General features: G+C 48.9%; 1 protein-coding gene and 1 long non-coding RNA gene across 7 annotated transcripts; one reads left to right on the top strand and one right to left on the bottom strand.

Annotated features, from left to right (window-relative positions):
* Positions 1–312: 312 nt before the first annotated feature.
* Positions 313–3,620, bottom strand: LOC128406543 (uncharacterized). Of its 2 annotated transcripts, XR_008328520.1 has the most exons (3): positions 3,112–3,620; positions 2,978–3,035; positions 313–801 (listed from the first exon to the last, which is right to left on the bottom strand). It is a non-coding gene; the product is annotated as an uncharacterized LOC128406543 (long non-coding RNA). The 2 variants fall into 2 exon arrangements; XR_008328519.1 differs by having other exon boundaries at positions 2,978–3,620.
* Positions 3,621–6,178: 2,558 nt separating this feature from the next.
* ST6GALNAC4 (ST6 N-acetylgalactosaminide alpha-2,6-sialyltransferase 4) lies at positions 6,179–23,404 on the top strand. 5 transcript variants are annotated; one of them, XM_053374026.1, is made up of 7 exons: positions 6,179–6,682; positions 9,153–9,217; positions 10,168–10,311; positions 13,176–13,358; positions 16,887–17,089; positions 18,339–18,446; positions 21,733–23,404. In XM_053374026.1, the coding sequence occupies exons 2-7, from the start codon at positions 9,206–9,208 to the stop codon at positions 21,920–21,922; spliced, it is 840 nt and encodes a 279-aa protein (XP_053230001.1). In that variant the 5' UTR covers positions 6,179–6,682; positions 9,153–9,205; the 3' UTR covers positions 21,923–23,404. The 5 variants fall into 5 exon arrangements, with proteins under 5 accessions (XP_053230001.1, XP_053229997.1, XP_053229999.1 ...); XM_053374022.1 differs by having other exon boundaries at positions 6,185–6,682; positions 16,677–17,089; positions 21,733–23,398; XM_053374023.1 differs by having other exon boundaries at positions 6,567–6,671; positions 16,677–17,089; positions 21,733–23,398.
* The last annotated feature ends 3,963 nt before the right edge of the window (positions 23,405–27,367 follow it).

Raw genomic sequence — 27,367 nt, 5'->3', positions numbered from 1 at the left:
CCTCGCCCTCTGGACCCCTGACTCGGCTGCCCTGCCCTCCGAGAGACTCCCCGGGACGGTGGCGAGGATGGAGCCTTGGCCGGGGGACGTCGGCGGAGACCGCGGCGTGGTCCCCCGCTTCGGCTCCTTGCCTGCCGGGCGGGCCTAACCCTCCTCGTGGCCTTTGCGGCCGCCCTCCCGGAGAAAGACGCCCGCCTCCTCTGGCCAGGCCCTGCCCCGCTCTCGGCTTCGGGAGGCGGCGTTGCCCGGTTCCCTCCGGGGGCGGGAAATTGGAAAGGGAAAGGTGCAAAAGAAAACAACCGCTCCTTTGAATAACTTTGTACTGTCTTGGGTTTAATAAACGAGGATCCTAGGGGATGCAGCTCACTAGACCCGTCTTCTCGTGTCATTTCTTTTAAAACCATTTTGGGGGGGGGGTATATAATTTTTATTGACTTTTCTGTTTTACCATTTAAAGCACTCACTTTTACATCCTTAAGATATCTTTGACTTCTCTTTCCATGGTTCATTTTACATATCAGATATCCCTGCATATTTTACCAAAACAGTATCATTTGGCATTCCATAAAACAACAGCATAAAAATATGTAAGAGCAGATAAAAATGGAGGAGATTCAAGCACAAAGGACTAGGTCCAATTTTATGGGTCAGGGAAAGGAAAAGTCTTTACAAGCTGTCCGCAGAAACTGAGGGGTAAACTGTAGTTCCTATGATTCTGGGTGTGTGACCGTGTGCTTTAAATGTGCTTCGCGTGTATGGCATGGCTGTGACCTTTCACACATGCTTGATTTTCTGAGAAAGCTGTAAAACAACAGAGAGGTTTAAGAGTACTGCTGCAGATTTATGGTGAACACGATGGTTTGTAGAATCATGTATAAATTTCCAAGTTGGTCTCTGGCCAGGCCAGAGCACTTCTGTGCAGTGGTGTAGCGTGGGTTGTCAGCACCCGGGGCAAGGCAAGTAATTTGCGCCCCCTAGAGTGAGTGAGCCAGGTAGGGGCAGAGAGCTGCGAGTGCGAGCGCCCCCCCCAGATGTTGCGCCCGGGCCCCCCTGCACCCCCCACGCTACGCCACTGCTTCTGTGTCATGTAACCAGGCCCAGAATATTGGTATCAAATGAGTGTCACATTTTGTGTCACATGCACTTCATTCTAATTCAGTAATATTGGAACTTTCTCAAAGAGGGGAATTACACGCACTAAAATAAATATTGGAAGAGGAAGTGTGAGTCATTGATGCTCCATTCCCCAATATATATAATATATGTACATATTGGGGGATGTGGGGGCACCAATAACTCACAATTCCTCTTCCAGTTTACTATAAAATGTTTCCTCAGATAACTAGCAAAAATGTGCATGTTCCAGATAACTGGAATTTGAAAATCTCACTGCAGGGGAAGGTGTGCCGTTCCCTTTCAGCAACATACCGCCCTGAAGTAAGAAAGAAATTTCCGCAAACTAATGTGGAAAATGTTGCAAAATGCAATTCTGGACCTCCTGAAGATCTCCTGGGTATCGCTGACTTGCAGTGGCTCTGTAAGGATGTTTCCTAGCAGCCTTATGTGGAAATGCCTGGGACCCAACCTCCTGCATACAGAGCATGCACTCTGAAACGGAGCTATAACCCTACCCCAACGTGCACTTACTAGGGAGTAAGTCTTTGGAAGCACTCAGACTTCCTTCGAAGTAAACTTACTTAGGGTAAAACCGCATTCCTCACGATCAGGGAAAACAAAAGGGCCTGACTGAACATGCAATATTGCATACCTAGATACTCTCAATTGCAGAAATTGGACACATATTTGTTTAGAGTGGCCTTTGACACTTGGCCAAAGGAATGGGCACCGATTTGTATACGCTGTGTGTAGATGCACATTTAAAAAGTAGTTTATATCCTACTAAGTCATAGTCACTAGACCCATTAATTTCAGTGATTCCGTATATGACTTAGCTGGATATATATATACTTACCTTGAGTATGGTTGAAGTGTTAGGTTGCCCTATCATTCTACATGGGAATATTATACATCTCACAGTAAAGTGTTAGGTTGCCCTATCATTCTACATGGGAATATTATACATCTCACAGTAGTGGGGAAGACTGTGGCCTGTGCGTTTGTGCTTAGTCTGCTGCGAAGGTGATATCTCTTGATGGGCAACTTCAGTGCCCCGCTCTTCCTTCTGTATCTACCAGACCTGAAATGCACAGCCATTCAAATAGAGGACACCTTCATACAGAGAACTGTCACCTGTCCACATCTTAAGCCTCTGATAGCCCTGAAAATTGACAACTGTCTTCTGTAAAATAGGACTCCTGAGCATCTTATATTTGCTGTTCTTCTGCTGATGAGTGAATGTGATGCCATTTCTCTTTCATCCCGGCCTTTTCCACATTCTGCATAATCTAAATAGGATCCATTTGTTTGTATATTTAGGTTTCTTCCTAAACAAACAATGCAAAATTCAGTCTTTTTTCAATAAAAAAAGAAGTATTTTGTTCCCTATGTCTGGGCTTGCTAGAATGGGAAGCATCCATGTAATACAGCTTATTTAAGACACATGCCAGCAATGCATCAGGGGAGCACTTTACTTGATTTAGTTCTTAGGGAGGAAGAGATAGAGAGGTAGAGAAAGAGGTTGCATTGGAAGTAAGAAAGGGCACTGCAGGGACTTGAACCCCGTCCTAGAAACCAGGAGTGCCAACCACCAGCGCCTTTTGCTTTTTTTGGGGGGGGGGGCAATGCAACAAGGTGAAAAGCAAAACCTGAGCGAACACTCTGAATATTGAATGTTCTCTCAGGAAAAAGAAAACCCTTAAGAGTTATGAAGTTGCAGACAGAACACAATCAAAGTTTTATCCCTTGCCAAGCTAGGGATATTCACCTAGATGTGTTTAAGTCACAGAGTGCCATTTTGACTGCCATTAATTTGCAGGGCAGAACAGAGAGAGAGACTGGTTCCAGTCTTGAAAGTCACCTTTTTGTTTGTCCCTCTGAAGTGTGAATTCATGGGCCTGGAAGTTCCTTCTGCTGGTCTGTGAAAAGCAATCTGGACTCATTAGCTTGTCCCCAGCCTATTCCCGCCAATTCCAGAGAAATGTTCTTACCAACCTGACTTCTGCAGGAGGGGTTGGCTTCCCCTGAAGGTGGTGGGCTCTTGGACAGAACTGTGAAGAGATCAAGCAAACGGAAATGGAGAGGCCAGCACAAAAGGATTGTACTGAAAAAGATCACTGAATTGTGGAGTGTGAAGTTCACTTGCCGTTAAGTTTCCTGAAGGTTTGCAAAATTCCATTTCTTGTGTCACTGAGATGCACCTGGAAGAGACTAGGGTCTTCAGCAGCCCTCCCCTCCAGACACAGAAGAGCAAAAACAGCAGGTTACCTAAAGCAGCGCAGTCAAGACACAGATATCTCTCAATCCTATGCTGCAGATGTTCACTTGATGTATCAAGAGCTCTGACGCTGCCTCTTACTTGTCAGTTGAGCAGATCTGCTTCAGGCACAGGTAGATCTGTGAGGTATGTAAAAAAAAAGCTGGAACAAAGCAAGGATGCCTGTCCCACCAAAAGATGTACCTTATTGTGTGGTGATGGCACAGGAAAAGGCCTGTGTCCAGAGGGTGGCAACATGAGAAGGGGCCTTCTCTGCAGTGGCTCCCCACCTGTGGAATGCTCTCCCCAGTGAGGTTTGCCTGGCGCCTTCACTATATACTTTAGGCACCAGGCAAAAATGTCCCTTTTTAACAAGGCCTTTGCCTGACCTGATCTATATCCTATACCCTTTTTAAAATGCTGGCTCTCTTGGGGGGGGTTATTGGGCTGTTATTGTTTTGATTTTGTGTATTTGATATTTTATGTGAACAGCCCTGAGACCTTTGGGTATAGGGCGGTATAGAAAACAAACAAACAAATAACAACTTTGACAACAGAGACCCCATTCTTCTTTTTATGAAATGGCTTCTCCAGTTGCCTTTTAAAAGAAAAGCCTTCTATTTTCTGTATTTATTCTTCACTCTGCTTGAAGCAGACTTCATATCCACCTACCATTTCCTGTGCTCCTTTTCACACCCAATGACTTGTTGGTTGCAAGGTAAATAAACTTGATTTCGCCCCTCACATTCTTTCATTTGTATTCGTTTTCCCTTGTATCTCTTTTTAAAGTGGTAAATAATAATTTTTCTGTGCCTTACAATTCCTTTGCTTACGTAAAAAAAAAATTAACAATAGTTTTGAAAAGAAATCTAACCGAAACTGGTTTTTGTCTCCATTTTAAACCTGTTCCCCCAGCCTCCCTCTCCTATTCCCTCTGCCCATTAGCTCCTTCACCTCTGACCAGTGAGAGGGCTAAAACCAGTACTATAGCCAGGGACAGTCTCACTCACTAGAATCTGGCTCGCTCCTTCCACCACCTGTTGGTCATAAGGACACATTAAAAAGTCCCTCAGCCCATTAATACAGTGGATGTAAATGGTTTGTTTTCAACATAGGGTCATTGCGCATGAGAAATTAGTGCCCACCCCAATCCCTAATAAAAGGTTGCTGGGGTGCCAACTTGAATAAAATATTGGGGGGGCAGTAAGCACCACCCTCCATAATCACATGACATGGCATCCCCCCTATTTGAATGGCAATACCCATCAACTTTTTTTCGGGGGTCCCCAGCCCCTTCAAATATTTTATTGGGGGGGGGGGCTTAAGAAGAGTTAGCTCTTAAGTTGGGGTATATGTCGTTCCTGGAGAAGCCATTTCATAAAAAGAAGAATGGGGTCTCTGTTGTCAAAGTTGTTATTTGTTTGTTTGTTTTCTATACCGCCCTATACCCAAAGGTCTTTGCTTGCTTTGCTATGCGTAGCACCTGCTGTGCCTTTGAATGGCATTTTGCCCATGTATCACACTGATCTGAGCATTAAAGATTTTGGTAGACTCTGCAGCCTGAGTTCGAATTCTTCACTGAGTGGGAGACGGGAAACTCCTCCACAGTGTGCTTTTCTGGAGATTCTCCTGAGCCTCCCATAGCCAGTTTTTCTTGGGGGGTGTGCGGTGTCTATGCTCTTCCCCTTCCCTATAATAAGATGTTCTTATTCCTCCCATAATTTCTACCCAGTTGTAATTGAAAGTGGCACCATCAACAAACATCTCCCAAGGGATCACAGGTAGAAAATTGTCTTTCTTGCTTTTATTTTTTAAAATAAAAATCAAAATCAAAGACTTTTCAATTCCGAAATTGGAAATATTATTTAACACAATATGAAGAGGTGTTGATGTGCCGGGTACAGGGAAACATTTTTTTGTATTGGATTAATAGCCAAACCCAGATAAAAGAAATTAATGATTTCAATTCCTTTTGCCTTCTTAATCTTCTGAATCAAGATCAAAAAATGTTCACAGCAGTCCTGGTCAATAGTTTGAGTAGTAGCTCCAACCGTAGGAACATCTGCCCACTTCGGGCTTTGTAGGCCTTGGTGGCTGCTGCCTGTTGGGGCTGGTAGAGCAGAAGGCAGGGGGATCAACAGTGGCTGGCGCCAGAGCCAACGACAAGCAGGGTCTGTGTAATGCAAGTTTTGTGCCCACCCTCCCAGCAACACTGAGGCTAAGGCAGGGGAAACTGAAAGCCAGGACCATCCCAGTGGTGGTTCTAAGTAGGAGGACTGGCAGGAAGCCACTGGCTCTAATGGATCAGCCACCAATGGATCTGAGCTAGTATGCCACAGCGCCAAACGACCCGCACAGACGAGGCTTGCCCTTGGGTCAGGGCTCCGCAATGCGCTTCCTCGGGGGCAGGGATTTCCGAGGTCAGATTCCCAATTGTAAGTTGCGTTTTGGATCGCAGCCCCTAGGAAGGGGCGCAGAAGCACAAGCTTTCCCCCTTCCAATTTTTCTTTCATTTTGTTCCCCCCACCCCAAAGGACCGAGGTGGAACATCTTTAGCTAGGGATAGGAAGAACCCTCTTTTCCTGAAACCCTAGCCTAGAGAACCTATCCATCATTCGGGGAGCCGGCGGCCCGGGCCTGAGCTGGAAGGAGAGGCGGTGCTTTTCGGCACAAGGCAACCGGCCTGGAATTGTTTCCCGCGCGCTGCGAAAGGGAACAGCTGCGGTCGCGCGAACCCTCCGGCGCTGGGAGGGGAAAGGGCGGAGTCGTAATCAGCTAAGGAAGGAAGCAGAGCACCAGCTGGCCGAGCGGTTGCGCGTCGCGTTGCGCTTTTGGAAAGCGTGCGGCCGCGTTGCGCGCAGACCTCGGCTGAGGCTGCGAAACGCCGGGCGAGGCCCGTTCCTCGGAACCCGCGAGCAAAAAGCTAGGCTGGGAAGTCCCAGTCGCCGCCTCCGCCTCCCGCCGCGCCTTTTGGCACATCAAAGTCTAGTTGCAGAGCGCGCCTTGGGAAGGATACCTCCTCGCCAAGCGGCCGCCCTCGGGGGCCATGCGCGCCTCTCCTCCCGGCCCTCTGCAGCGCTGTGGGAGTCGCGCACGTCTCCTCTTCCCAGACCGAGTCACCGAGATAGCAGCGGGGGCCCCAATTCCTCTTGCGCCTCCGCTCTCGTCGAGCTTCGTGAAGCCAGCGGTCTGAATTTGAGCCGGGGAAGCCGGAGCAGCAAAAGGGCTCTCACTCCAGTCTTGCTTTTCCGTGTGGAAAGAAGACCACCCATCGCTTCCGCCCCCTCCTTGAGTTCAGGTACAGAGCAGGTATGATGAATGTGCTGTTGAGCATGTGCAGAACGCCCTCCTCCTCTTTGATCAACTGTGCCCCCCGCGGTATCCGGCTAAGATTACATATTTGGGCATGTGGTTTGTCCAAAAGTGGTCCTGTGTGTGTGTGATTGTGATGTATCCAACTATACCCTATTCAAAATAGTCCTAATGGATATAAGCTAGTCATGTCATTTAATTTCAGTGAGTCTACTCTGGAGTGTGACTTAGCAGTTGGAAGGGACCCACGGTATTTTAATTTTTTATTTTAATTGTTGTCAGTTATTCTCATTATTACTTATAAAATTTTACTTGTTTATTTAACTCAGTTTTTTAGTTGCCTAATAGAAATACAGTATTCTCAAGTCCAACATGTATGGTAAGAAAAGCAGACCTGAAGCACTCAATAAAAACATGAAATCAAAAAGTCCAACCCATCAGTCGCACAACAGCAAGAATCTAGTTGTAAAGTCCACCACGACAAGGAAAAACTCCTGTGACTGATCCAACAACACTACAGAAGCTGAAACTGGCCAAATTGCAAAAACTTCACAGAGCCTGAAATAACGGTATCAGTGATGCTGAAAGAGAGGTGTTAAAAAGGCAGCTGTTGTGATCAAGTGACAGGAAGAGAACAAAATAGAAAGTAATACCATTTCCACTGTGAGAGCTTTTCCTTCTTGCATCCTAGGACAAGTGAACTGTTGTAAGAGCAAGCTAAAGTCAAGCAATGTAGCTGAGATCATAGGATCATAGTATCGTAAAACTATAGTGCTGGAAGGGACTCTGAGGATCATCTAGTTCAACCCCCTGGCAAATAGACATTCTGCAAAGCTAGATTTAAGGTGCCATTTGATGCCTAGCCTACATATCTAACAGTAAATAATTTGCAGGAACGTTAGCCAACAGATTAGCTTCAATTTTACCCACAGTTAAATAAAAAACTAAGGAGGAGGCAGCTGACAGTCTGTGCCATCTCTGGGGCTGGTTGTAATCAAAAAAGCTGGCTGAGCACAGGCTGAGGTGGTGAGGCAGAGCCCTGTGTGCCCTAACAGACCAGATTCCTGTGCGTAGGTGTGTATATACATACATACATACATATGCACATATACTACTCCTCTCTAGAATCTTCTGCAAGCAAAGCCTGTGCTCCTCCTGGGGCTGGAAAGGGGTTAGTTTGACCTCCACTTTGGTAGTAAAACTAAATTACTGTCTCATGAAATGAGGCATGTCTAAAAAGTGTGTCACCAACATGACAAGTTCTGAAAGTTCTGACTTAGTTTTAAATTGGGGCAAAGCAGAGACACAAACTATATTGCTATTTTGGGGATGGGTGGCCACACTGCCTCCCTCCTTAGTCTCAGCAGGGAGGTGGATGGGGACAAAAGTAGAATTAGTTGACTCTGTCTGCGCATATTACAGTGGTACCTCAGGATGAGAACGGGATCCATTCCGGAGCCCCGTTCGCATCCTGAACAGAACGTAATACGCAATAGCGCATATGCACGTGCGCAGGTCACGTTTTGCGCTTCCGCACATTTGCGTGACATCATTTTGACCATCTGCGCATGCGCGAGCAGCAAAACCTTGAAGTAGCGTGCTCTGTTACTTCCAGGTCACCGCAGAGCGCAACCCAAAAGCACTCAACCTGAAGCGTATTTATCCCAAGGTATGACTGTGGATTAACCCACAGAGTCTAGGACTTGCCGATCAGAAGGTTAGCGGTTCAAATCCCCACGACGGAGTGAGCTCCTGTTGCTCAGTCCCTGCTCCTGCCAACCTAGCAGTTCGAAAGCACGTCAAAGTGCAAGTAGATAAATAGGTACCGCTCCGGTGGGAAGGTAAACGGCGTTTCCGTGTGCTGCTCTGCTTCGCCAGAAGCGGCTTAGTCATGCTGGCCACATGACCCGGAAGCTCTACGCCGGCTCCGTCGGCCAATAAAGCGAGATGAGTCGGCCACGACAGGACCTAATGGTCAGGGGTCCCTTTAGCTTATGACTGTATTTGGACCCCTTCCACCCTAAGAGTCTCAGTGGCATTTCCGCTTCTCCTGAATCTAGTTTCAGAGGTCCTCCTGAATATTTGTTCTCCCTCTTCCCACCTGGAAGGTCTTGCAGCATTTTCTACCTGCACAGGAGGGATGGGGTACTAGCCTGCCTGGCCAGTGGTTAGGGATGATGAGGAATTGTGGTCCAACAAAATATGGAGGGCCATAAGCTCACGGGTTTGGTGAAACAGACATCCCACCACACGCACTGAACACACATACAGACACAAACAGTGCCATAAAGTGTACTGAACTTCACTTCCATAGAACTGACCATGCCCAGCACAAAGGAAAATATCCAAGTATGAAAAATGGTCTGCAGCTCTCCTTCCACTTTTCCTCTCTCTTTTTCAAATGTCCTCATGTGGTGGAGATGTCCTAAGAAGCAGTCTCTTAAACAATCGGTTTTATTTTTTTCAGGGCATTGTCCTCAAGGCCCAAAGCAGATACATGGCTGATAAGACCTTAAAAGGATGCAGTTGTTTGTAAGTATGCAATTGGGGAGAAGGTGTGTATGGGATCTGAGTTTGCACTCATACGCTCCTTTTACCATGGGAATATTCCTTCCATTTAACATTCTTCACGTGCCTCCTTGCCTTCTGCTCATTTGACTGGCATAGCACACCTTCCCAGGTGTTGCGTTTGCAAAGTAAAGGAAGGATTGGACCCTGATTAAAAATCAAGACACGAGGCTTTGACCAGCAAGGCTCTCGGAGAAAAGTGCGTAAACCACATCCCTCGCCAGGCCATTTTATTAGCAAAAGAATCTTTTACACAGTGCTCGTAAGAACCAACCATATTTCCTCTGAGCATTTCATCAAACCCCACGTGGGGAGAAGTTAAACCACTAAAACTAATTAAGCACAAATATTTCTGGGGTAAATAAGTTGAGAACTACAAAAAAGAGCATCTGGCAACCCCGGAGGTCATAAACAATCAGTACACATGATAAGGAGGATGGCCAGGAGGATAGCAATCAGTATCACCTTCATGTGAGATCTGTTTCCTGGCCCTAAGATTAAGATCCTAAGATTAATATACATTAGAGAGCTACTTCAAATAAGCTTGCCCACAATCTTTATGGCCCAGGATGCCTGCGTGGCGAAGCAACTGCTGTGCTGCTGTGTACGTGACATGTGAGGGGAGAGAAATGGGCAGTAGAGGCAAAAGGGCATTAAAGGACATGAATGTAGAATCTTATGGGATTTAATCAGAAATTATCGTCAATATATCAAACCCAGTCAACACAATGTCTTCATCGTGGACACGATGGCCTGATGTATATTCTATAATTCCTCATGGTAATCCCATCTGATCCCTACACCAGGGGGTTGCTTGCTTTCAAAACGCTGCCTGTTGGGTTCCTTTTGCCCAGCAGATGCAGCCGTTTTAGTAACAGAGGAATCTTCCTTAAGTCAAGTCAGATCGTCTACAGGCTGGCAGGCAAGGGCTCTCCAGGATTTCAGACAGGAGTTGTTTCCCAGCACTTTCTGAGAGATGCCAGGGATTGGACTGGGGACCATCTGCTTGCAAAACATACACTCTGCTACTGAGCTGTTGTTCTTCACCTAAAGATAAAGTAAGATTCTACTCCTTGTGGTTCTCAGCAAAGGGCTGAACCTGGGTCTTCTGCATGCCAAGCTGATTCTCTGACACTGAAGCTATGGATGTTCCCCTGAAGATGGGAACTTTAGTCCTGCAACATTTGGCCTTGAGGAGCATAGGAAGCTGCCTTAAACCAGTCCTTTGCTTGAGGATTGCTTGAGGCATACTGGGAAATGCCAGCAATTTAACCTGAGAACTTCTGCATGCAAATCTGATCCTCTGTTGCTGAGCTACAGCACCTGCCCCATCCATAATGGTTTCTTTTAGACCCAGCGTAACCTTAAGCTCAGCCTCCTTGCTCCCCAAAACCTGTTGTGGGCACATACCGAATTCTGTTCCATGTGTGGCCACTTAGCTGCTCACCTGCATGGGGTGGGGAGGAATTTAACCTGCAACCAGTTAAACCAAAGCTCTGTTTCTTTTAAGCTTCTTTGCAGTTAGATCTCGCGCCATGCAGGCCTAAGCCAATTATGGCATCTAAAACAAGCCTCTTAAGAGCACAGTGATCGCCATCCACTTAGCTCATGGAACGAAGGGCAGGTGGGACTATCGGCAGACCTGTGAAATCTGAATGGGACAGAGGTTTGGTGCAGAGCAGCTGATGTAAGGCTGAGTTGAATGCCCTGTTCAGATACATGAGTAGCCATGGGTAGCTAACCTGTGGCCCTTTGGAAGGTGGTGTTAGACCCCAGCTCCCAGGTTCATTGACCGTTGGGCCATGCTGGGGCTAATGGGAATTGGAGTCCAGAGACGATTACTGTGCTGTAGCATGGTGTGTGCAAACCTTAGCCTGTGGCGCTTGCCCCTTGTTCTTTAGTGTGACTGCAAGTAAAACGTTTGGAAATATTTGGCTGTAAGTTGACTTGGACAAGATAAAGAGGTTGACCAATTAATTAATTAAAATAATATCTCATAGACACATAGAATTTCAGAGCTGGGAGGAACCACAAGGGTCATCTACTGCAGCCCTCTGCAATGCAGGACTCTTTTGCCCAAGGTGCAGCTCGAACCCATGGCCCTGCGATTAAGAGTCTCAGGCTAGATCTACCCAGTGATCTAGTCAACTGCTTTTATACTGAGCCCATCTCCGCATTAAGTCAAAACTCAGAATGTTGCTTAGTGGTTCTTAAGCCACAGTTTGATCCTGGCTTGTTTGAACTAACCATAGTTTGAACCAGGTGTGGGGAATCATAGGCCAATGCACGATAGGGCCTTCCAAACCTCTCTACCTGGCCTCCTGGATTCTCCCCAGGCCACACACCTCACTGCCCCAGCTTCATGCCCTCCTTTTGCTTTTGCTTGGATACGAGGTGTCCACAAACACTGCCTCTTATACTTGTCCGCATGGACAGTAGAGGGGAATGTGGAGAATCTCACCTACCATACAAAAGTAAACATTTGCATTCATTGCTCTGCTCACTTTTTGCCTCTGCCGCCCCCCCCCCATCACTGGCATGCTTGCCTCTGAAAGGTTCCCTAGAAAGAAATATAAATCCTCCATATCTCTGGAAATGGAGAACCATGTTTTTTTCTGTGGGAAACTACGACTTCCACAGTGGCAGACTTGGGGTTTTCAAATTTCAGAAGTGCCCTGTGTGACAGTAAAATTCAGACTCCCCAGCACCACCCTTGTGCTCTATCTTTTACAACATTGTTGCAGCACTACCCTAAAACCACCTCTGACTTCCATCATCCCTGTCAATTGACTGTGCTTGCTAGGGCTTATGGGAGTTGTAGTCCGGCAACACCTGGAGGGCCACAGGTTCCCCATCATTGGTTTAACACGAAGAGTTCCCCCATCCCTCCGAGTCTGGACACAACAGGGAACTCTGGTTAGCCCACTTGGGCAAAAGATCCCCGCGTTGCAGGGGTTGGACTAGGTGTTCCTCGTGATCCCTTCCAACCCTCCAGTTCTATGATGCTCTGATTCTAAAAGTGGAAGTGAAATTCTCCAGTCCCCTTGCAGGCTTGCCAGTAACCTGAGAGGCAGATATGTGGGGCAACTCTGGTATATTTGTTTCCTCACTTGATCTGCCCTTGGAATGCTCTTCTTCTTGGCGAGTTGCCAGACCTCAAACTTGCTCCTCTTCTGAAAAGTGGTGTGAGGTGGACTTTGTTCAAATTGACTTCTTCAGGGTTGCCTGCAGCAAAGTTGTTTGCCATCAAGCTGTTTGCTGTCATTTCCACAAGATGCACTTGGGCAAGTGTCTTTTAGCATCCTGTAGGACAATTAATGTGGCGCTGCTTTCCCAGGGTCCTTAGAGTGCCAAGGTTTCTACAGAGCAGGACCCCAGCTGTGCAGCAGAGTACGACCTTTGCATGTGCAGAGTCCCAGGTTCAGTCCCTGTTAGGAGGTTCAGTTGAAATACTGCTCCCTGCCTAATGCAATGATGGGGACCCTTGCACCTGGGGGCTAAATGCCCCCCTCTCTCTGGCCCTTGGGACTGTCCCTGGGCCACACTCCTCAGCCAGGCCCCGTTTCCCCAGGCTGTTTGCACTGTGCTTGAGTGTTTATGTCCTTCAACTCCGGCAGCATCTCCTGCTTTTGTGGAAAGAGACTAGAGAGGGGAGTGTGTAGAAACTAGCCTGTAGTACAAACATAAAATTTAACATTTGCCCAGAGTGGCTGGGGCAACCCAGTCAGATGGACAGGGTACAAATAATGAAATTATTATTATTGTTGTTGCTGCACCCGCTTTTACCTCTGGGCTCACCTGCTACTGGCATGTGGCCCTTGGAAAGTTGCCCAGAAGAGAATGCGGCCCTCGGACTATGATGTGCATCTGCCTTTCTGCCTGCCAAGAGGAAGCTCAGACTCTACTCTCTCTTTTTCTTCAGTCTCGGCTGTTTTTAACTCTGGTCATCCTGTGTGCCTGCTCCATCCTGTACATCTTGATTTGCCCTTACTTCTGTCTGTCGTTGTGTTGGCTTGGCTGCCATCACCCGGAAGAGCAAGGAGTCCTGCCAGCTGGTCCTGGAGCTGCCCAGTTTGAGGGTTACATCAGCGTCCCTGATGGGAAGGTGAGTCAAGCCTCCCGGTTATGAAAGCGACCATTGTCAAACCATGGCATTGGTCAGTTGAGAGGCACCAATTCAGGTTGCATTTTGGGGTGTCCTTTTCATCCTCCATGAAGAGAGAAATGAAACCCTCCCCATAAGCAAAAAGCAGGGGGGAGGGTTTTATCTCCTCCCTGATGTGCTTGTTTTCTACTTGCAGGGTGTTTTTTTTTTTTAAAGCAAAACATATGGGGTGGGGAGCATTCAGAAACGTGACTTCCTCCTCCCCACTCACCTGGAGTAGTGCAGACTGTTCCGCCTCCTCGTTGTGCTCTGTGTGGAGACCCAGACAAGTATGTTCAGGGTTTAGAAAGGGATGCAGAAAACTTCTGAAAAGGTCATTTGGATCTGCATTATGAAGCACTCCTGTTCAGGGTTCCAGCCAGCCATGCCCTTCTTTCAGACACTCCATTCCTACTTGCCCCACAGCCAGCAGTCAGTCCTTTTCGGGGCTCAGACCTGTTTGGTAGGTTTCATGCCACCTTGCGTCTTTTTGTGTTCTTTGTAGTTATGGTTCTCTCCACCCCCAAAGGTTTGCTGATACTTCCTCTTTGGGCCTGGATGGTGCTATTTTAGCTGCATAAGCAATGACATTTAATCCTGAACATCAGAAATAGAGGAAATAATACAAACACCTAGGCCAGGTGGAAAGGGCCTTGCAGGGAGCGGCCTCCATGCCCCACAGCCTGGCGATGTTCCTCCGGCCTCATGAGGAGCCTCTTCAGTGGGGCTGGTGAGTCTGGGCCCAGCCCCCTAGGCCAGGTGGAAAGGGCCTTGCAGGGAGTGGCCTCCATGCCCCATAGGCGGGCAATGTTCCTCCGGCCTCATGAGGAGCCTCTTCAGTGGGGCTGGTGAGTGTGGGCCCTGCCCCCTAGGCCAGGTGGAAAGGGCCTTGCAGGGAGCGGCCTCCATGCCCCACAGCCAGGCGATGTTCCTCCGGCCACATGAGGAGCCTCTTCAGTGGGGCTGGTGAGTGTGGGCCTCGCTGCCTAAGCCAGGTGGAAAGGACCTTGCAGGGAGCGGCCTTCACGCCCCACAGCCGGGCGATGTTCCTCCAGCCACATGAGGAGTCTCTTCAGTGGGGCTGGTGAGTCTGGGCCTCACCCCCTAGGCCAGATGGAAAGGGCCTTGCAGGGAGCGGCCTCCATGCCCCACAGCCGGGCGATGTTCCTCCAGCCTCATGAGGAGTCTCTTCAGTGGGGCTGGTGAGTGTGGGCCTCGCTGCCTAAGCCAGGTGGAAAGGGCCTTGCAGGGAGCGGCCTCCATGCCCCATAGCCGGGCGATGTTCCTCCGGCCTCATGAGGAGCCTCTTCAGTGGGGCTGGTGAGTGTGGGCCCTGCCCCATAGGCTGTGTGGAAAGGACCTTGCAGGCAGCGGCCTTCATGCCCCACAGCTGGGTGATGTTCCTCTGCCTTCATGAGGAGCCTCTTCAGTGGGGCTGGTGAGTGTGGGCCCTGCCCCCTAGGCCAGGTGGAAAGGGCCTTGCAGGGAGCGGCCTCCATGCCCCATAGTTGGGCGATGTTCCTCCGGCCTCATGAGGAGCCTCTTCAGTGGGGCTGGTGAGTCTGGGCCCAGCCCCCTAGGCCAGATGGAAAGGACCTTGCAGGGAGCGGCCTCCATGCCCCATAGCCGGGCAATGTTCCTCCGGCCTCATGAGGAGCCTCTTCAGTGGGGCTGGTGAGTGTGGGCCCTGCCCCCTAGGCCAGGTGGAAGGGGCCTTGCAGGGAGCGGCCTCCATGCCCCACAGCCAGGCGATGTTCCTCCGGCCACATGAGGAGCCTCTTCAGTGGGGCTGGTGAGTGTGGGCCTCGCTGCCTAAGCCAGGTGGAAAGGGCCTTGCAGGGAGCGGCCTTCACGCCCCACAGCCGGGCGATGTTCCTCCAGCCACATGAGGAGCCTCTTCAGTGGGGCTGGTGAGTCTGGGCCTCACCCCCTAGGCCAGATGGAAAGGGCCTTGCAGGGAGCGGCCTCCATGCCCCACAGCCGGGCGATGTTCCTCCAGCCTCATGAGGAGTCTCTTCAGTGGGGCTGGTGAGTGTGGGCCTCGCTGCCTAAGCCAGGTGGAAAGGACCTTGCAGGGAGCGGCCTCCATGCCCCATAGCCGGGCAATGTTCCTCCGGCCTCATGAGGAGCCTCTTCAGTGGGGCTGGTGAGTGTGGGCCCTGCCCCCTAGGCCAGGTGGAAGGGGCCTTGCAGGGAGCGGCCTCTATGCCCCACAGCCAGGCGATGTTCCTCCGGCCACATGAGGAGCCTCTTCAGTGGGGCTGGTGAGTGTGGGCCCTGCCCCCTAGGCCAGGTGGAAGGGGCCTTGCAGGGAGCGGCCTCTATGCCCCACAGCCAGGCGATGTTCCTCCGGCCTCATGAGGAGCCTCTTCAGTGGGGCTGGTGAGTGTGGGCTGTGAGTGTGAAGGCCGCTCCCTGCAAGGCTCCTTCCACCTGGCCTAGGGGGTTGGGCCCACACTCACCAGCCCCACTGAAGAGGCTCCTCATGAGGCCGGAGGAACATCGCCCAGCTATTGTTTTATTGATTTAATATGCTGTAAACCGCTTTGAGTTTTTTATTAAAAATATAAAGCGGTATAGAAATTTAAAAACAAAACAATCCTTTGCTTGCCCGAAGGGTTTTCATAGTTCTCACCGGGATGTCAGTATAAACCTTGGATGAATAAAAACCAAAGGCATGGATAGGCTGAGACGTGAGAGGTGGGTCCTGAAATATATCTCTCTCAGATGTCAAATGCCAGAGTAAAGATGCATTAATTTAATTTTCACCAAAAAGAAAATCATGCTTCAATAGCATACAAAATTGCTCTGTTTACTCCTCCTCACAGTTCACCTTTCCTGTGGGCTATTAGTTGCCTAATTGGCAGGACTCCTTTTTCTCTTGCCTTTTCTTTTAAGCTGGCCTCATAATGCGCCACCAGTCAATTGGGTATTACCCACTGAACATGATGACACCACATTACCAGACAGCCAGTTAGATCTGGCTGTGTGTCAGTGTCACAAAGCCAGTTCAGAGTGAGATCAGGAAGTGTTACCCTCACTCTGGATGAGGGAATCCCCTCCCTTTCCTTGGTCCAGTTTTCAGATGCATGTTGAATTTCCAAAAGAGGGTGCTCTTTGTAGAGGCAAAACCCAATTTTGTTTAAAATGTCTGTCTTCTCCTTTGGCTTGGTTCCTAGATTTAATGGGGGAAAAGAAGCAGTGCAGCAAGGGTAGCCTTAGCCACTGCCTCTGGTCTTCTCTAAGCTCCCTCCAGGCTCAATTCTCTTCTACCTTTAGCCATTGGCCCGAGTGCCATGTCGCCAGTGTGCTGTGGTATCGAGTTCTGGGCAGATGCTGGGTTCGCGTTCTGGGAAGGAGATTGATGAGAAGGAGTGTGTCCTGCGCATGAACCAGGCCCCCACCCAGGGCTACGAGGAGGATGTGGGTGGCAGGAGCACTATCCGGGTCGTTTCTCATACCAGCATCCCCTTGCTCTTGCGGAACCAGAGCTATTTCTTCAAGCAGTCCCGGGACACAATCTATGTTATCTGGGGCCCCACCAGGCTGATGAGCCGGGAGAAGGTGGGCTTGGTCTACCGCACCCTCCTAAAGGTGAAGGAGATGTACCCGAGCCTGCACCTCTACACGCTGACTGACCAGATGATGGTGCACTGTGATGAGCTCTTCCTGCTGGAGACAGGGAAGAACAGGTGAGAGGTGGCTAGAGTGGGTTATCACCAGGCAGGGACCATAATGGTGAAGCACATCTGCCAAGGATATAAGAAGAGCCCGTTGGATCCAGCCAAGGGGGCATGTCCAGCTGTCATGGACTGGTTGGACTCAGGGGAATGGTGGGAGGAACTAGCTGGGGAACCACCAAGGGAAGAAGACTCAGATTCTTTGCCCAGGGACTGGTGGTGGGAAGACAATGAGTGGTCAGAGAAAGACTGGAGGAGGTGCCAGAAGCAGAAGAGGTAACAGGGTTTAGTGAGAAGGGAGAGTGTGCAGCAGAGAGCAGTGCAGAATCAGAGGCAGAAGCTGAAGCTGAAGCAGGAGAGGAGAGAGGCCAAGAGGCAGAGATGAGTCTGGCCGGTGAAGAGGCACAAGTGTCTCCCCCTCCAGTTGCGACAAGCTCTCCTCCACCCTGGTCTCCCGGAACCAGGAGAGGCATGAAGAGGGCAGAGGAGAAGCGGGCTTCTCACAGGTGCAGCCTCAAATTGCTTAGGAAAATCCGTGGAGAGGAGGGGACTTAGGCAGCTGCGGGGAGGCAGGGACCTTCAGTCTTGGCAACTGATTTCCATGGGGGCAAGACCTGCTGGATACGAGTAGCTGTGCTCATGAGGCCTGACAGATCCTGGTTTTGCTAATAAAGAGTTAACTCCAATGTGCTAGGTGTAGTTTACTGCTGGCTAGCTACAGTCACTAGCCCAGCATCCTGAGTCACTGGTCAACCCAATGTCCCAAAGGGAAGGCCACAAGCAGGACATAAACACAACACCAACTCTCCCTGCTTGTAATTCCAACAATTGGTGTTCAGGGCACACTGCCTCTGACAGTGTGGACAGAGCCTAGCCATTGTGGCTAGTAGCTGTTGGTGGCCATGTCCTCCATGAATTGGTGTAATCTGACCTGCATGCAGGAAGTCCTAAGTTTGAGCTTTGGTGGCCTAGGAGTCATCCTCCAGCCCTTTACGATTCTGCGCAGAACAAATACTAGCCAAAATGATATACAAAACGTGCTGCATTTTGGGTGGGGGGAATGCTTTGCAAAAAAATGTGTCTTTCAGGCAGAATTGCACACAGAAATATGCACGTTTGGAGAAATCAACACTGAAAGCCCTATGAATTCTCCTGGTGACTTTTTTAAAAAGTCGGAAAAGTGAGAAACAGAGAGAAGCTGCAGTTGACAGATTTGCCTGTCTCTATGTTAGTGTTTGCCTTGTCTCTCCCAAATTCACAGGATGAAATCTGGCTCCTTCCTGAGCACAGGCTGGTTCACAATGGTTTTGGCGATGGAGTTGTGTGAGCAGATCTTTGTCTTTGGCATGGTCAGCGAGAACTATTGCAGGTATGGCACAGGGAGGTGGGGTATGAAACAGTATGTAAGCAGAGATACACACACATTATTTAAGAATAATAATAAACATAATAATTGTACCCTGCCCATCTGACTGGGTTGCCACAGCCACTCTGGGCAGCTTCCAGCATATACAAAAACAACAAAACATTAATCCTTAAAAATTTCCCTATACAGAGCTTTCAGGTGTCTTCTAGCTCCTTGGCATCTGATGGTGGGTGCATTCCACAGGGTGGGCACCACCACCAAGAAGCCCCTCTGCCTAGTTCCCTGTAACTTCACTTCTTGTAGTGAGGGAACCACCAGAAGGCCCTTGGAGGTGGACCTCAGTGTCTGGCCTAGAGACACGCCTTCAGGCATACTGGGCCGAGGCCATTTAGGGCTTTAAAGGTCAGCACCAGCACTTTGCATTGCGCTCAGAAATTTAGTGGGAGCCAATGAAGATGGTTTAGGATCCTTGTTTCATGGTCCTGGACACTGTTCCCAGTCACCAGTCTAGCTGCCGCATTCTGGATTACAGTAGTTTCTGATTCACCTTCAAAGGTAGTGCATTTCACTAGTCCAAGCAGGAGATAACCAGATCATGCACTACTCTGGCAAGACAGTCTGCAAGCAGGAGGTGGTTGACAGCTGCCCTGGACATAGAATTTACTTGCGTCTCCATGGAGAGTCCATATTGATTCCCAGGCTGCGCACCTGGTCCTTTAGGAGCAGTCACCCTATTCAGGACCAGCAAATCCCCCACACCTGCCATCCCCCCCCCATCCCCCAGAAACAATACTTCTGTCTTGTCAGGATTCAGCCTCAATCTTTTGACTGCCATCCACCCCACAACAGCCTACAGACACCCACACAGGACGTTCACCCCTGCACTGGTTCCAATTTAAATAAGAGGCAGAGCGCCAAAGGGTCTGAACACTCATCCCCAAACCACTTTCTGGACACTTTCTGCATGAAAGGCTGGATGGTTACGTGGGAGCCGGTTGAAGCTAAATCCTTTGAAGACAGAGGTCCTGTGGCTGGGACAGGACGATATGGGATTGGGGGGCAACTCCCATCTCTTGCGGGGCGCAATTAGTGCCAGCACCGTCCGTTAAGAGTTTGGGTGTAATCTTCGACACCTCCCTTTCCGTGGAGGCACAGATTACAGCTATAACAAAGGCGGCATTTTTCCATCTCCGCCAAGCTAAGCAGTTGGCGCCTTACCTCTCTCGCCCTGACCTAGCCACTGTGATCCACGCGACGGTCACCTCCAGACTGGATTATTGCTCTACGTGGGGCTGCCCTTGAGACTGACCCAGAAACTCCAGCGGGTGCAGAATGCTGCAGCGAGGCTCCTTACGCGGTCTTCACTGCGAGATCTCGTTCACCCGGTGCTATACCAGCTGCACTGGCTCCCAGTGGAGTACAGGATCAGGTTTAAGGTGCTGGTTTTAACCTTTAAAGCCCTATACAGCCTAGAACCCTCGTACCTACGGGACCGCCTCTCCTGGTATGCCCCACAGAGAAACTTACGGTCTTCAAATAAAAACATCTTGAAGGTCCCAGGCCACAGAGAGGTTAGGCTGGCCTCAACTAGAGCCAGGGCTTTTTCGGCTGTGGCTCCAATCTGGTGGAACACTCTGTCACAAGAGACTAGGGCCCTGCGGGACTTGACATCTTTCCACAGGGCCTGCAAGACAGAGCTGTTCCACCAGGCCTTTGGCCAGGGCACAGCCTGACTCCCTCCCTTCGGCTGGGGAGGGCGGGATATAAATAAAATTTATTATTATTATTATTATTATTATTATTATTATTATTATTATTATGACAGTGCCCTCAGCTCCCAGCCTGCCTAGATGGTCCAGAAGGATACCATGGTCTTGAAAGACTGAGAGATCCAGCAGGACCAGGAAACAGCTTTCACCTCTATCCCAAGCCTACCGGCAGTGTTAGAAACTAGAATAGAAATGTTAGGGGCCAAGTGGTTCCTGGGACCTAAGTCGTGGGTGCCAAAACAAAATGTCTAGGTGCCATTTTTTTTCTACCCCTCTAGCAGACCAGGCAGCCCGACAGCAATAAAATAAAATAAATGCTGCCAGATTAATCAGGTGGTCTGTGGGGTAGTGCAGCAGCAAAAGACGCGTCTTTCGCTACCGCACTGCCCTGCAAAACGTCTGATTCGCCCAACAGCTCAGCAGCAAAAAAGAAGATGCATCCTGTTCTCACAGTTGCTTTTGGGAAGCCCCACAAGCAAGAACTGAGTGCAACGGCAGTTCTCCCTTCTTGCAGTTCGCAGCAAACTGGTATTCAGAGGCATGCTGCCTCTCACAGTTGAGGTAAAACACAGTCCTCTTGGCTGGTGGCTGTCAACTCAGCATTGTTGACACTGACTGGCAGTGAGTTGTTCAGATGGGGGACATTCCCACCCCTATCTGGAGATGCTAGGGCTTGAACCCGGGGCTTTTGGGGGACTGGGGGACAGCTGTTCAGAAGGGGAATGGACTCCCTCCGGAGCAGTGGCTTAGCATAGGATGCAGGCATCCAGGACAGGGCAAGTGTTGAGCCCCTCTGGTGGATTAAGCAGCTGAGGTGGGGGCACACACCAGGGGTGTGCATTCAGAGAGGATGAATGGAGCCCACCTCCAATAGGCTCCTCATCCACCGTCTCCATCCACCTGCCCACTAGACCAGCCCACCTTCTGCTGCACCTCAGTTGCCAGGCTCTGTCTGTCATGGGGTGCCTGATTGCACCTCCTCAAAAATGTGCGCCTGGGGCCACAACCCCTCTGCCCCACCCCCCATCCCCAACACGCTATGGGGATCCAGAGGGTGTGGACTCTCCTTCCTGGAAGGTTTTTTAGCATTGGTTGAATGGCCATCTGCCATGTATGAGATTCCTGCAGAGTTAGAAGGTCCCCAAAGAATCTTAGATTCATGGAATTGTAGAGTTGCCAGTCACAGGGTCCAAGATACTTGGTATGGGGGAAGGCGCTCTTTTAAGTACTTGAGTCCCAAGCTTTGAGTTTAGACCAGTAGCTCTCTGGCAACCATCTTTCAGGACCAGGGGCAACCCAGCAGCTGCCACATTCTGCAATAGCTGCAGCCTTTTCCTTCAAGTGCAGCCCCACTTACAGTGCATTGCAGTAATGCAGATGGGAGGATACATGGGTTTAAAGTAGGAGGAGCCACATGGTAGCCCAGCTCTTAACCTGTCAGACGGTGTGGTCCAGGCCGCTTTAAGCATGCAGCAACCTGGTTTTCATTTTCTGTGTTTTTGTTGTCCTTTGATTGGCAGAGACAGAATCCAGCCCACTGTGCCTTACCACTACTTTGAAAAGGGCAAACTAGATGAATGCAAGATGTACCTGACCCATGAAAGAGCACCCCACGGTGGGCATCGTTTCATCACAGAGAAGGCCGTCTTTTCTCGCTGGGCAAAGAAAAGGAACATTGTCTTCACTCACCCTTCGTGGCCAGATGGGTAGATGAGGCCAGCGGCAGGCCACCCATGGTGCTATTGTTTTGGTATTTTCTATGAATTCAATCTTCAAACATTTGAGACGGAAGCCATATTTGTCACTGTTTGGTTCTGCACAAAGTGCTGGCTCCTGCACACGTGGTTTTCAAAGGGGAATGAGGCATCAGGATGCAGAGCAGCTGGTACAGGGCCTCTTCCATTTCCCTTGGCCATGTATTGCTAAACTTCCGGTCAAGAGGCAAGGAGTTGTTCTCCTCTTCCTGAACACTGAGTGGAAAGTCCTTCTCGTTGGTAGGTGGGAAACACTTTGGAATTGTTATTTTTTTTAAGTGGAGGGATGGAAACATTTCAAATATTGTAGTATATATATATATATATATAAGCAATCCTCACTAGTGTTGGATTGTTGCGGCCTACTTCACCAATTATGTTTTCTGTGCTTGACACATTGTGTGATGAGAAGTACACCTGGATTAGGCAGCAACGTTTTCTAATGCTGGAGATCCCAGGTAGTTTACCTGATAAAAGACTGCCCACCCCCTGAGTTAATGGGATCTTGGGAAGCAGATGATGGGGACGACAGTAATCTGTTTCCACAATAACTGTTCCTATGTTTTGTGCACTGCTGAGAGATTGCTGAACATCACGTGGTTTAGCAATAAAATGAAATAAAAAATGAAATAAAATAAACGACTCCTTTCTGCCTGAGACTCTCAGCCAGGGCTCAGTAGCAAAAACAGCCTTGGCTGCCATGTGGCTGTTTGCTGTGTTTGTGGGTCACGTGGCTCTGTGGGCCTCTCCACCATGTCGCCCTCCTTCCCCACCCCTTCAGCTGCTTCCTCTTATCTCCACCGCCTTCTGTGCTTCTGTTTCCCTTCAGCTGTTTCCGAGAGATTATCAAACATTTTAGAAACCTGAGCATGGAAAGGGCTGACAGTGCATGGCCTTCCTGAGTGTGAAAGGCAGCTACTTCAGAAATACACTGCTGTGCTTCACGCGTCTTGGCTGTCGGAAAACAGGGGTGGGATGTGTACCTTGTCAACCGCAGAATGGCCCCCAGACTAAATTCATGTGGCCCTCAGCTTTATTTTACGCAGGTGACGAGGAGGGGGGAAGTGGGTGGCAGCAAGAGAGAGAAAGCCTAAGTATGGAAGCAGAGAGTGGGGTGCCTCACCATGGATGCTGCCCCCCACTCACTGGCAGACGGGGCCCCCAACAGGGAGAGGAAAAAGGTGCCCACTCCTGTTCCTGAAGAAATAGCAGGGGCAGCTGGAATTGTCAGAAAGGGAGTCAACCCTTCTCCTGACCCCCACCTACTGCAGACCCAATAAAAAATACACACCATGCCCTCCAAGCGGTCCTTTTCCCTTGGAGAAAGGCTTACCAGTGTGAGCCAGTGTGGTGTAGTGGCTCAGAGCGGTGGACTCGTAATCTGGTGAACCGGGTTTGCTTCCCCGCTCCTCCACCTGCAGCTGCTGGGTGACCTTGGGCCAGTCACACTTCTCTGACGTCTCTCAGCCCCACTCACAGAGTGTTTGTTGTGGGGGAGGAAGGGTAAGGAGAATGTTAGCCACTTTGAGACTCCTTTGGGTAGTGATAAAGCGGGATATCAAAGCCAAACTCCTCCTCCTCTTCTTAAAGTGCGGGGAGGAGGGCATTCTTAAAGATTCAGGCTTTCAACGAATCTGACCATTTTTTTAGCAACAACGAAGGGATCAGCGGCACAGTTACAGGTGGAGATCAGGGAACTGGTGGGTTGAAATGGTTTGCTGGTAGTGGTGTTCAGCCATTGGGCGTGGAGGGAGGAGGTCGGAACTGTGGACCAGCGCTGGTTTTTTTTATCTGGAACACAGCTTGGAGGAAGTCCTCAGTGGGAGCTGGTTCCTGTTGGGAGTGGTAGGGCTGGGAGACCAGATGGGGCCAGATCCAATGGCAGGCAGAGGGGGCAGAACCCCCTGCTGAGTTCTAAAAAGGCAACACTGAGATGAGGAGAAAGAGGAGAGTGACAGCCGAGGTTGCAGGGTCACACCACTTACCTAGGGTGCTTACTGTTCCATTTCTGTACGCTTTCTGAGCAGCCGTAAATCCCGACCCTCTCATTTCCTGATGTCCAGCCAAACCCCTATGTGTTTCTGCATAACCATTTAAGTTACAAGCCTCTCTGGCTTTGTAAAAGTGCCATGTGCAATTATGATAATGACAATTGGAGCCCCAAAGAGGGCCTCAACCAAGCTATAGCCCTGGGCTCCTTTGGGAGGAAGGATGGGATATAAAATAATAATAATACAACAACAACAATAGGTTGTTATAGTAGGGCGTGTCATTCTGTCTTTGGTGAGGGGGTCTTAAAGAAATTTTTTGGGTGTGAGGACTTCAAATCTGCTATTATTTTTGTGATTTGACAACATTTGGCTGGGTAAGTTTACGTATGATGAAGCACATAAACTGTTTTCAGAAAACCAAATAATTTTAATTTTATCTTCTGAAAATGTCAGGTAATGCTAAACAACAGTAATATGGATAAATACATTATAATATTAATATTTAACATGCAGTTAAAGTACTTGGCAATCATTTTTAACTATTCCTATGCAATTTTACACACATTTTATTTATGAAGGAAAACTAAATTATATTAATTTAACCAAAATATCTTTCGAATTGCCAAGTCATGTAACAAATTTTTAGCATCCCTCATTTTTGGGAATTTGGAAGTTGAAAAATTCAGCACACCCATCATGCTATGGTAAATGAGGAACTGGAATGGGGAATAGATCAGCCTTTTAAAATTTGGTAAGATTATTGTTTATTTTGTTAAATGCATTTCTCACAGCCAAGTATCTCACTGCTGCCAAGCAGTACATTAAGGATAAAAATAATGTTGGTGTCAGAAACAAAAATCCTGAACTGCAAATTATTTCAATCCTATTCCTCCCCCGCCCCCCAATGAAAATATTACAGCTCTTCTTTCTGAGAAGACTAGAAAATAAGACAGCCACTATCACAATGTCTTTATGGCACTAACACTCAGAATATGGTGATCAGTTCTGGTCACCACACCTGAAAACGATATTGTAGAATGGGGGAACTTCCAGAAAAGTGGAACTAAAACAATTGAGGGGCTGGAGCCACTCCCCTTTGAGGCAAGGTTGCCATGATTGGGGCTTTTTATTTCAGAAAGGAAGGTCAATAAACTGAGGAGGCAAGGAACATGATAGAGGCACATAAAATTACACATGGAGTGAAGCAAGTGACTAAAAGTATTTCTCCTCTCACGATGCTGGAACTCATGGAAATCCACTGAAGCTGCAGACAAAGAAAGTACTTTTTCACACAGCACAGAGTTGAACTATGGAATTCACTCCCACAAGATTTGATGGCCACTATCTTGGATGCAGGTGGCATCCAATTTGATGGCCACTATCTTGGGACGCAGGTGGCGCTGTGGGTAAAACCTCAGCGCTTAGGACTTGCAGATCGCATGGTCGGCGGTTCGAATCCCCGCGGCGGGGTGTGCTCCCGTCGCTCGGTCCCAGCGCCTGCCAACCTTGCAGTTCGAAAGCACCCCCGGGTGCAAGTAGATAAATAGGGACCGCTTACCAGCGGGAAGGTAAACAGCGTTCCGTGTGCTGCGCTGGCCCGCCAGATGCAGCTTGTCACGCTGGCCACGTGACCCGGAAGTGTCTGTGGACAGCCTCTAGAGTGAGATGAGCGCACAACCCTAGAGTCTGTCAAGACTGGCCCGTAAGGGCAGGGCTACCTTTACCTTTACCTTATCTTGGATAGATTGAGGAAGTGCAGAAAGGCAGTGATTTAGAGGATGTCATATAGATAATGGGAAATAAATGGAGGTACAGGAAGCTTGCTATTCACGTTAAATGGCAGTGTTGCATGATCCCAAGATCCTGAGAATCACGGGCTCTCTGTTCCTGCTTTGCAGGCTCATCCTCTGAGGGCAGTGGCAGAGAAAAGCTGCGAAGCAGAAACTATCGAAGCTCATCTCTCTTCTGCCCTCCCCCATGCATAGTTCTCTCTGTTTTGAAAAGTACTTTTAAAATTATCTTCTGCGGCAACAATAAACTAGGTGAACATTAACCATTATTGGTGTCCTGGTGTTCTTGTCACATTGTCCATTTTCCTTGCCAAGTTCATATCCCTGGTTTAAGTCACCAAAGCATGAACAAATCTATGGGTGACCATCTCTCCATATGCCCGTTGAGCCAAAATCCCACATGTAGTTCTGACAAAAAGAATGTTGAGTCTCCATGGCGTCTGCTGCACTCAGCACTCCCCCCCCCCATGACAGTATGACATGAACAATGTCCTCTTTGTTCTGAGGGGAGAGGGGAAGAACAAATAACTCACTGAAAGTTTGGAATTTATTGGGGACTAGACTCCTCAATTGACCTGAGCCAGGGAGCCTCCAGACAGCCAGTATTTTGTGGGAGGGATCCAAACGCATACTGGAACTTAGGGAGAGGCCCATAGCTCAGTGGTAAGTCACCTGCTTTGCATTCAGAAGGTCCCAGATTCAATCCCAAGCATCTCCTGGTTGTGCTGGAATATTCCCTGCCTGAAACCCTGGAGAGCTCCACTCAATCAGTGTGCAATACTGAGCTAGATGAACTAGTGGTCTGACTCACTATGAGACAGCTCCCCATATTCCTTATTGAGGTTTGCACACTTAAAGTGACTATTAAGGAGCTCTGCTGCCCTAGTGCAACAAATCAACTTTTTAAAAGCCTCGGGGCTTTTTGCAGTTTGGAAAGTGATAGGAAAATCCATTGAAAAATGCAGGATGGTACGAAAAAGATCTAGGGGTCTGAGCAGACCACGAATCCACAGTGTGATGCAGCAGCAAAAAAAAAACCCCTAATGCTATTCTAGGCTGCATCAACAGAAGTCTAGCGTCCACATCAAGGGAAGTAATAGTCCCACTCTATTCTGCCTTGGTCAGATCACAGCTGGAATACATGTCTAATTATGGGCACCACAATTTAAGAAAGATATTGACAAACTGGAACGTGTGCAGAGGAGGGCAACCAAGATGATCAAGGGTCTGGAAACCAAGCCTTATGAGGAGCACTTGAAGGAGCTGGGTATGTTTAATCTGGAAAAGAGGAGACTGAGAGGAGATAGGATAGCCATCTTCAAATATCTCAAGGGTTGTCACATTGAAAATGGAGCAAGCTTGTATTCTCCTGCTTTGGAGGGTAGGTCTCGATCCAATGTCTTCAAGTTACAAGAAAGGAGATTCTGACTAAACATCAGGAATAACTTTCTGACAGTAAGAGCTGTTCAACAGTGGAACAGTCTCCCTCGGGGGGGTTGTAGACTCTCCTTCCTTTAAGGTTTGGAAGCAGAGGTTGGGTGGTCATCTGTCATGGATGCTTTAGCTGAGATTCCTGCATTGCAGAGGTTGGACCAGATGACCCTGCATCATACTGTTGAC

The sequence above is a fragment of the Podarcis raffonei genome, chromosome Z (assembly GCF_027172205.1).
Source record: "Podarcis raffonei isolate rPodRaf1 chromosome Z, rPodRaf1.pri, whole genome shotgun sequence".
NCBI classification, from domain to species: domain Eukaryota; kingdom Metazoa; phylum Chordata; class Lepidosauria; order Squamata; family Lacertidae; genus Podarcis; species Podarcis raffonei.
The sequence above is the reverse complement of the archived record's forward strand: the minus strand, read 5'-3'. Positions and strand labels throughout refer to the sequence as shown.

What these genes read in the sequence shown, in the direction of transcription:
- ST6GALNAC4 (XM_053374022.1), top strand. An exon ending in CTGGAGACAGGGAAGAACAG is followed by an intron (nt 17,090 to 18,338) that starts GTGAGAGGTGGC and finishes CCAAATTCACAG; the next exon opens with GATGAAATCTGGCTCCTTCC. An exon ending in GTCAGCGAGAACTATTGCAG is followed by an intron (nt 18,447 to 21,732) that starts GTATGGCACAGG and finishes TTTGATTGGCAG; the next exon opens with AGACAGAATCCAGCCCACTG.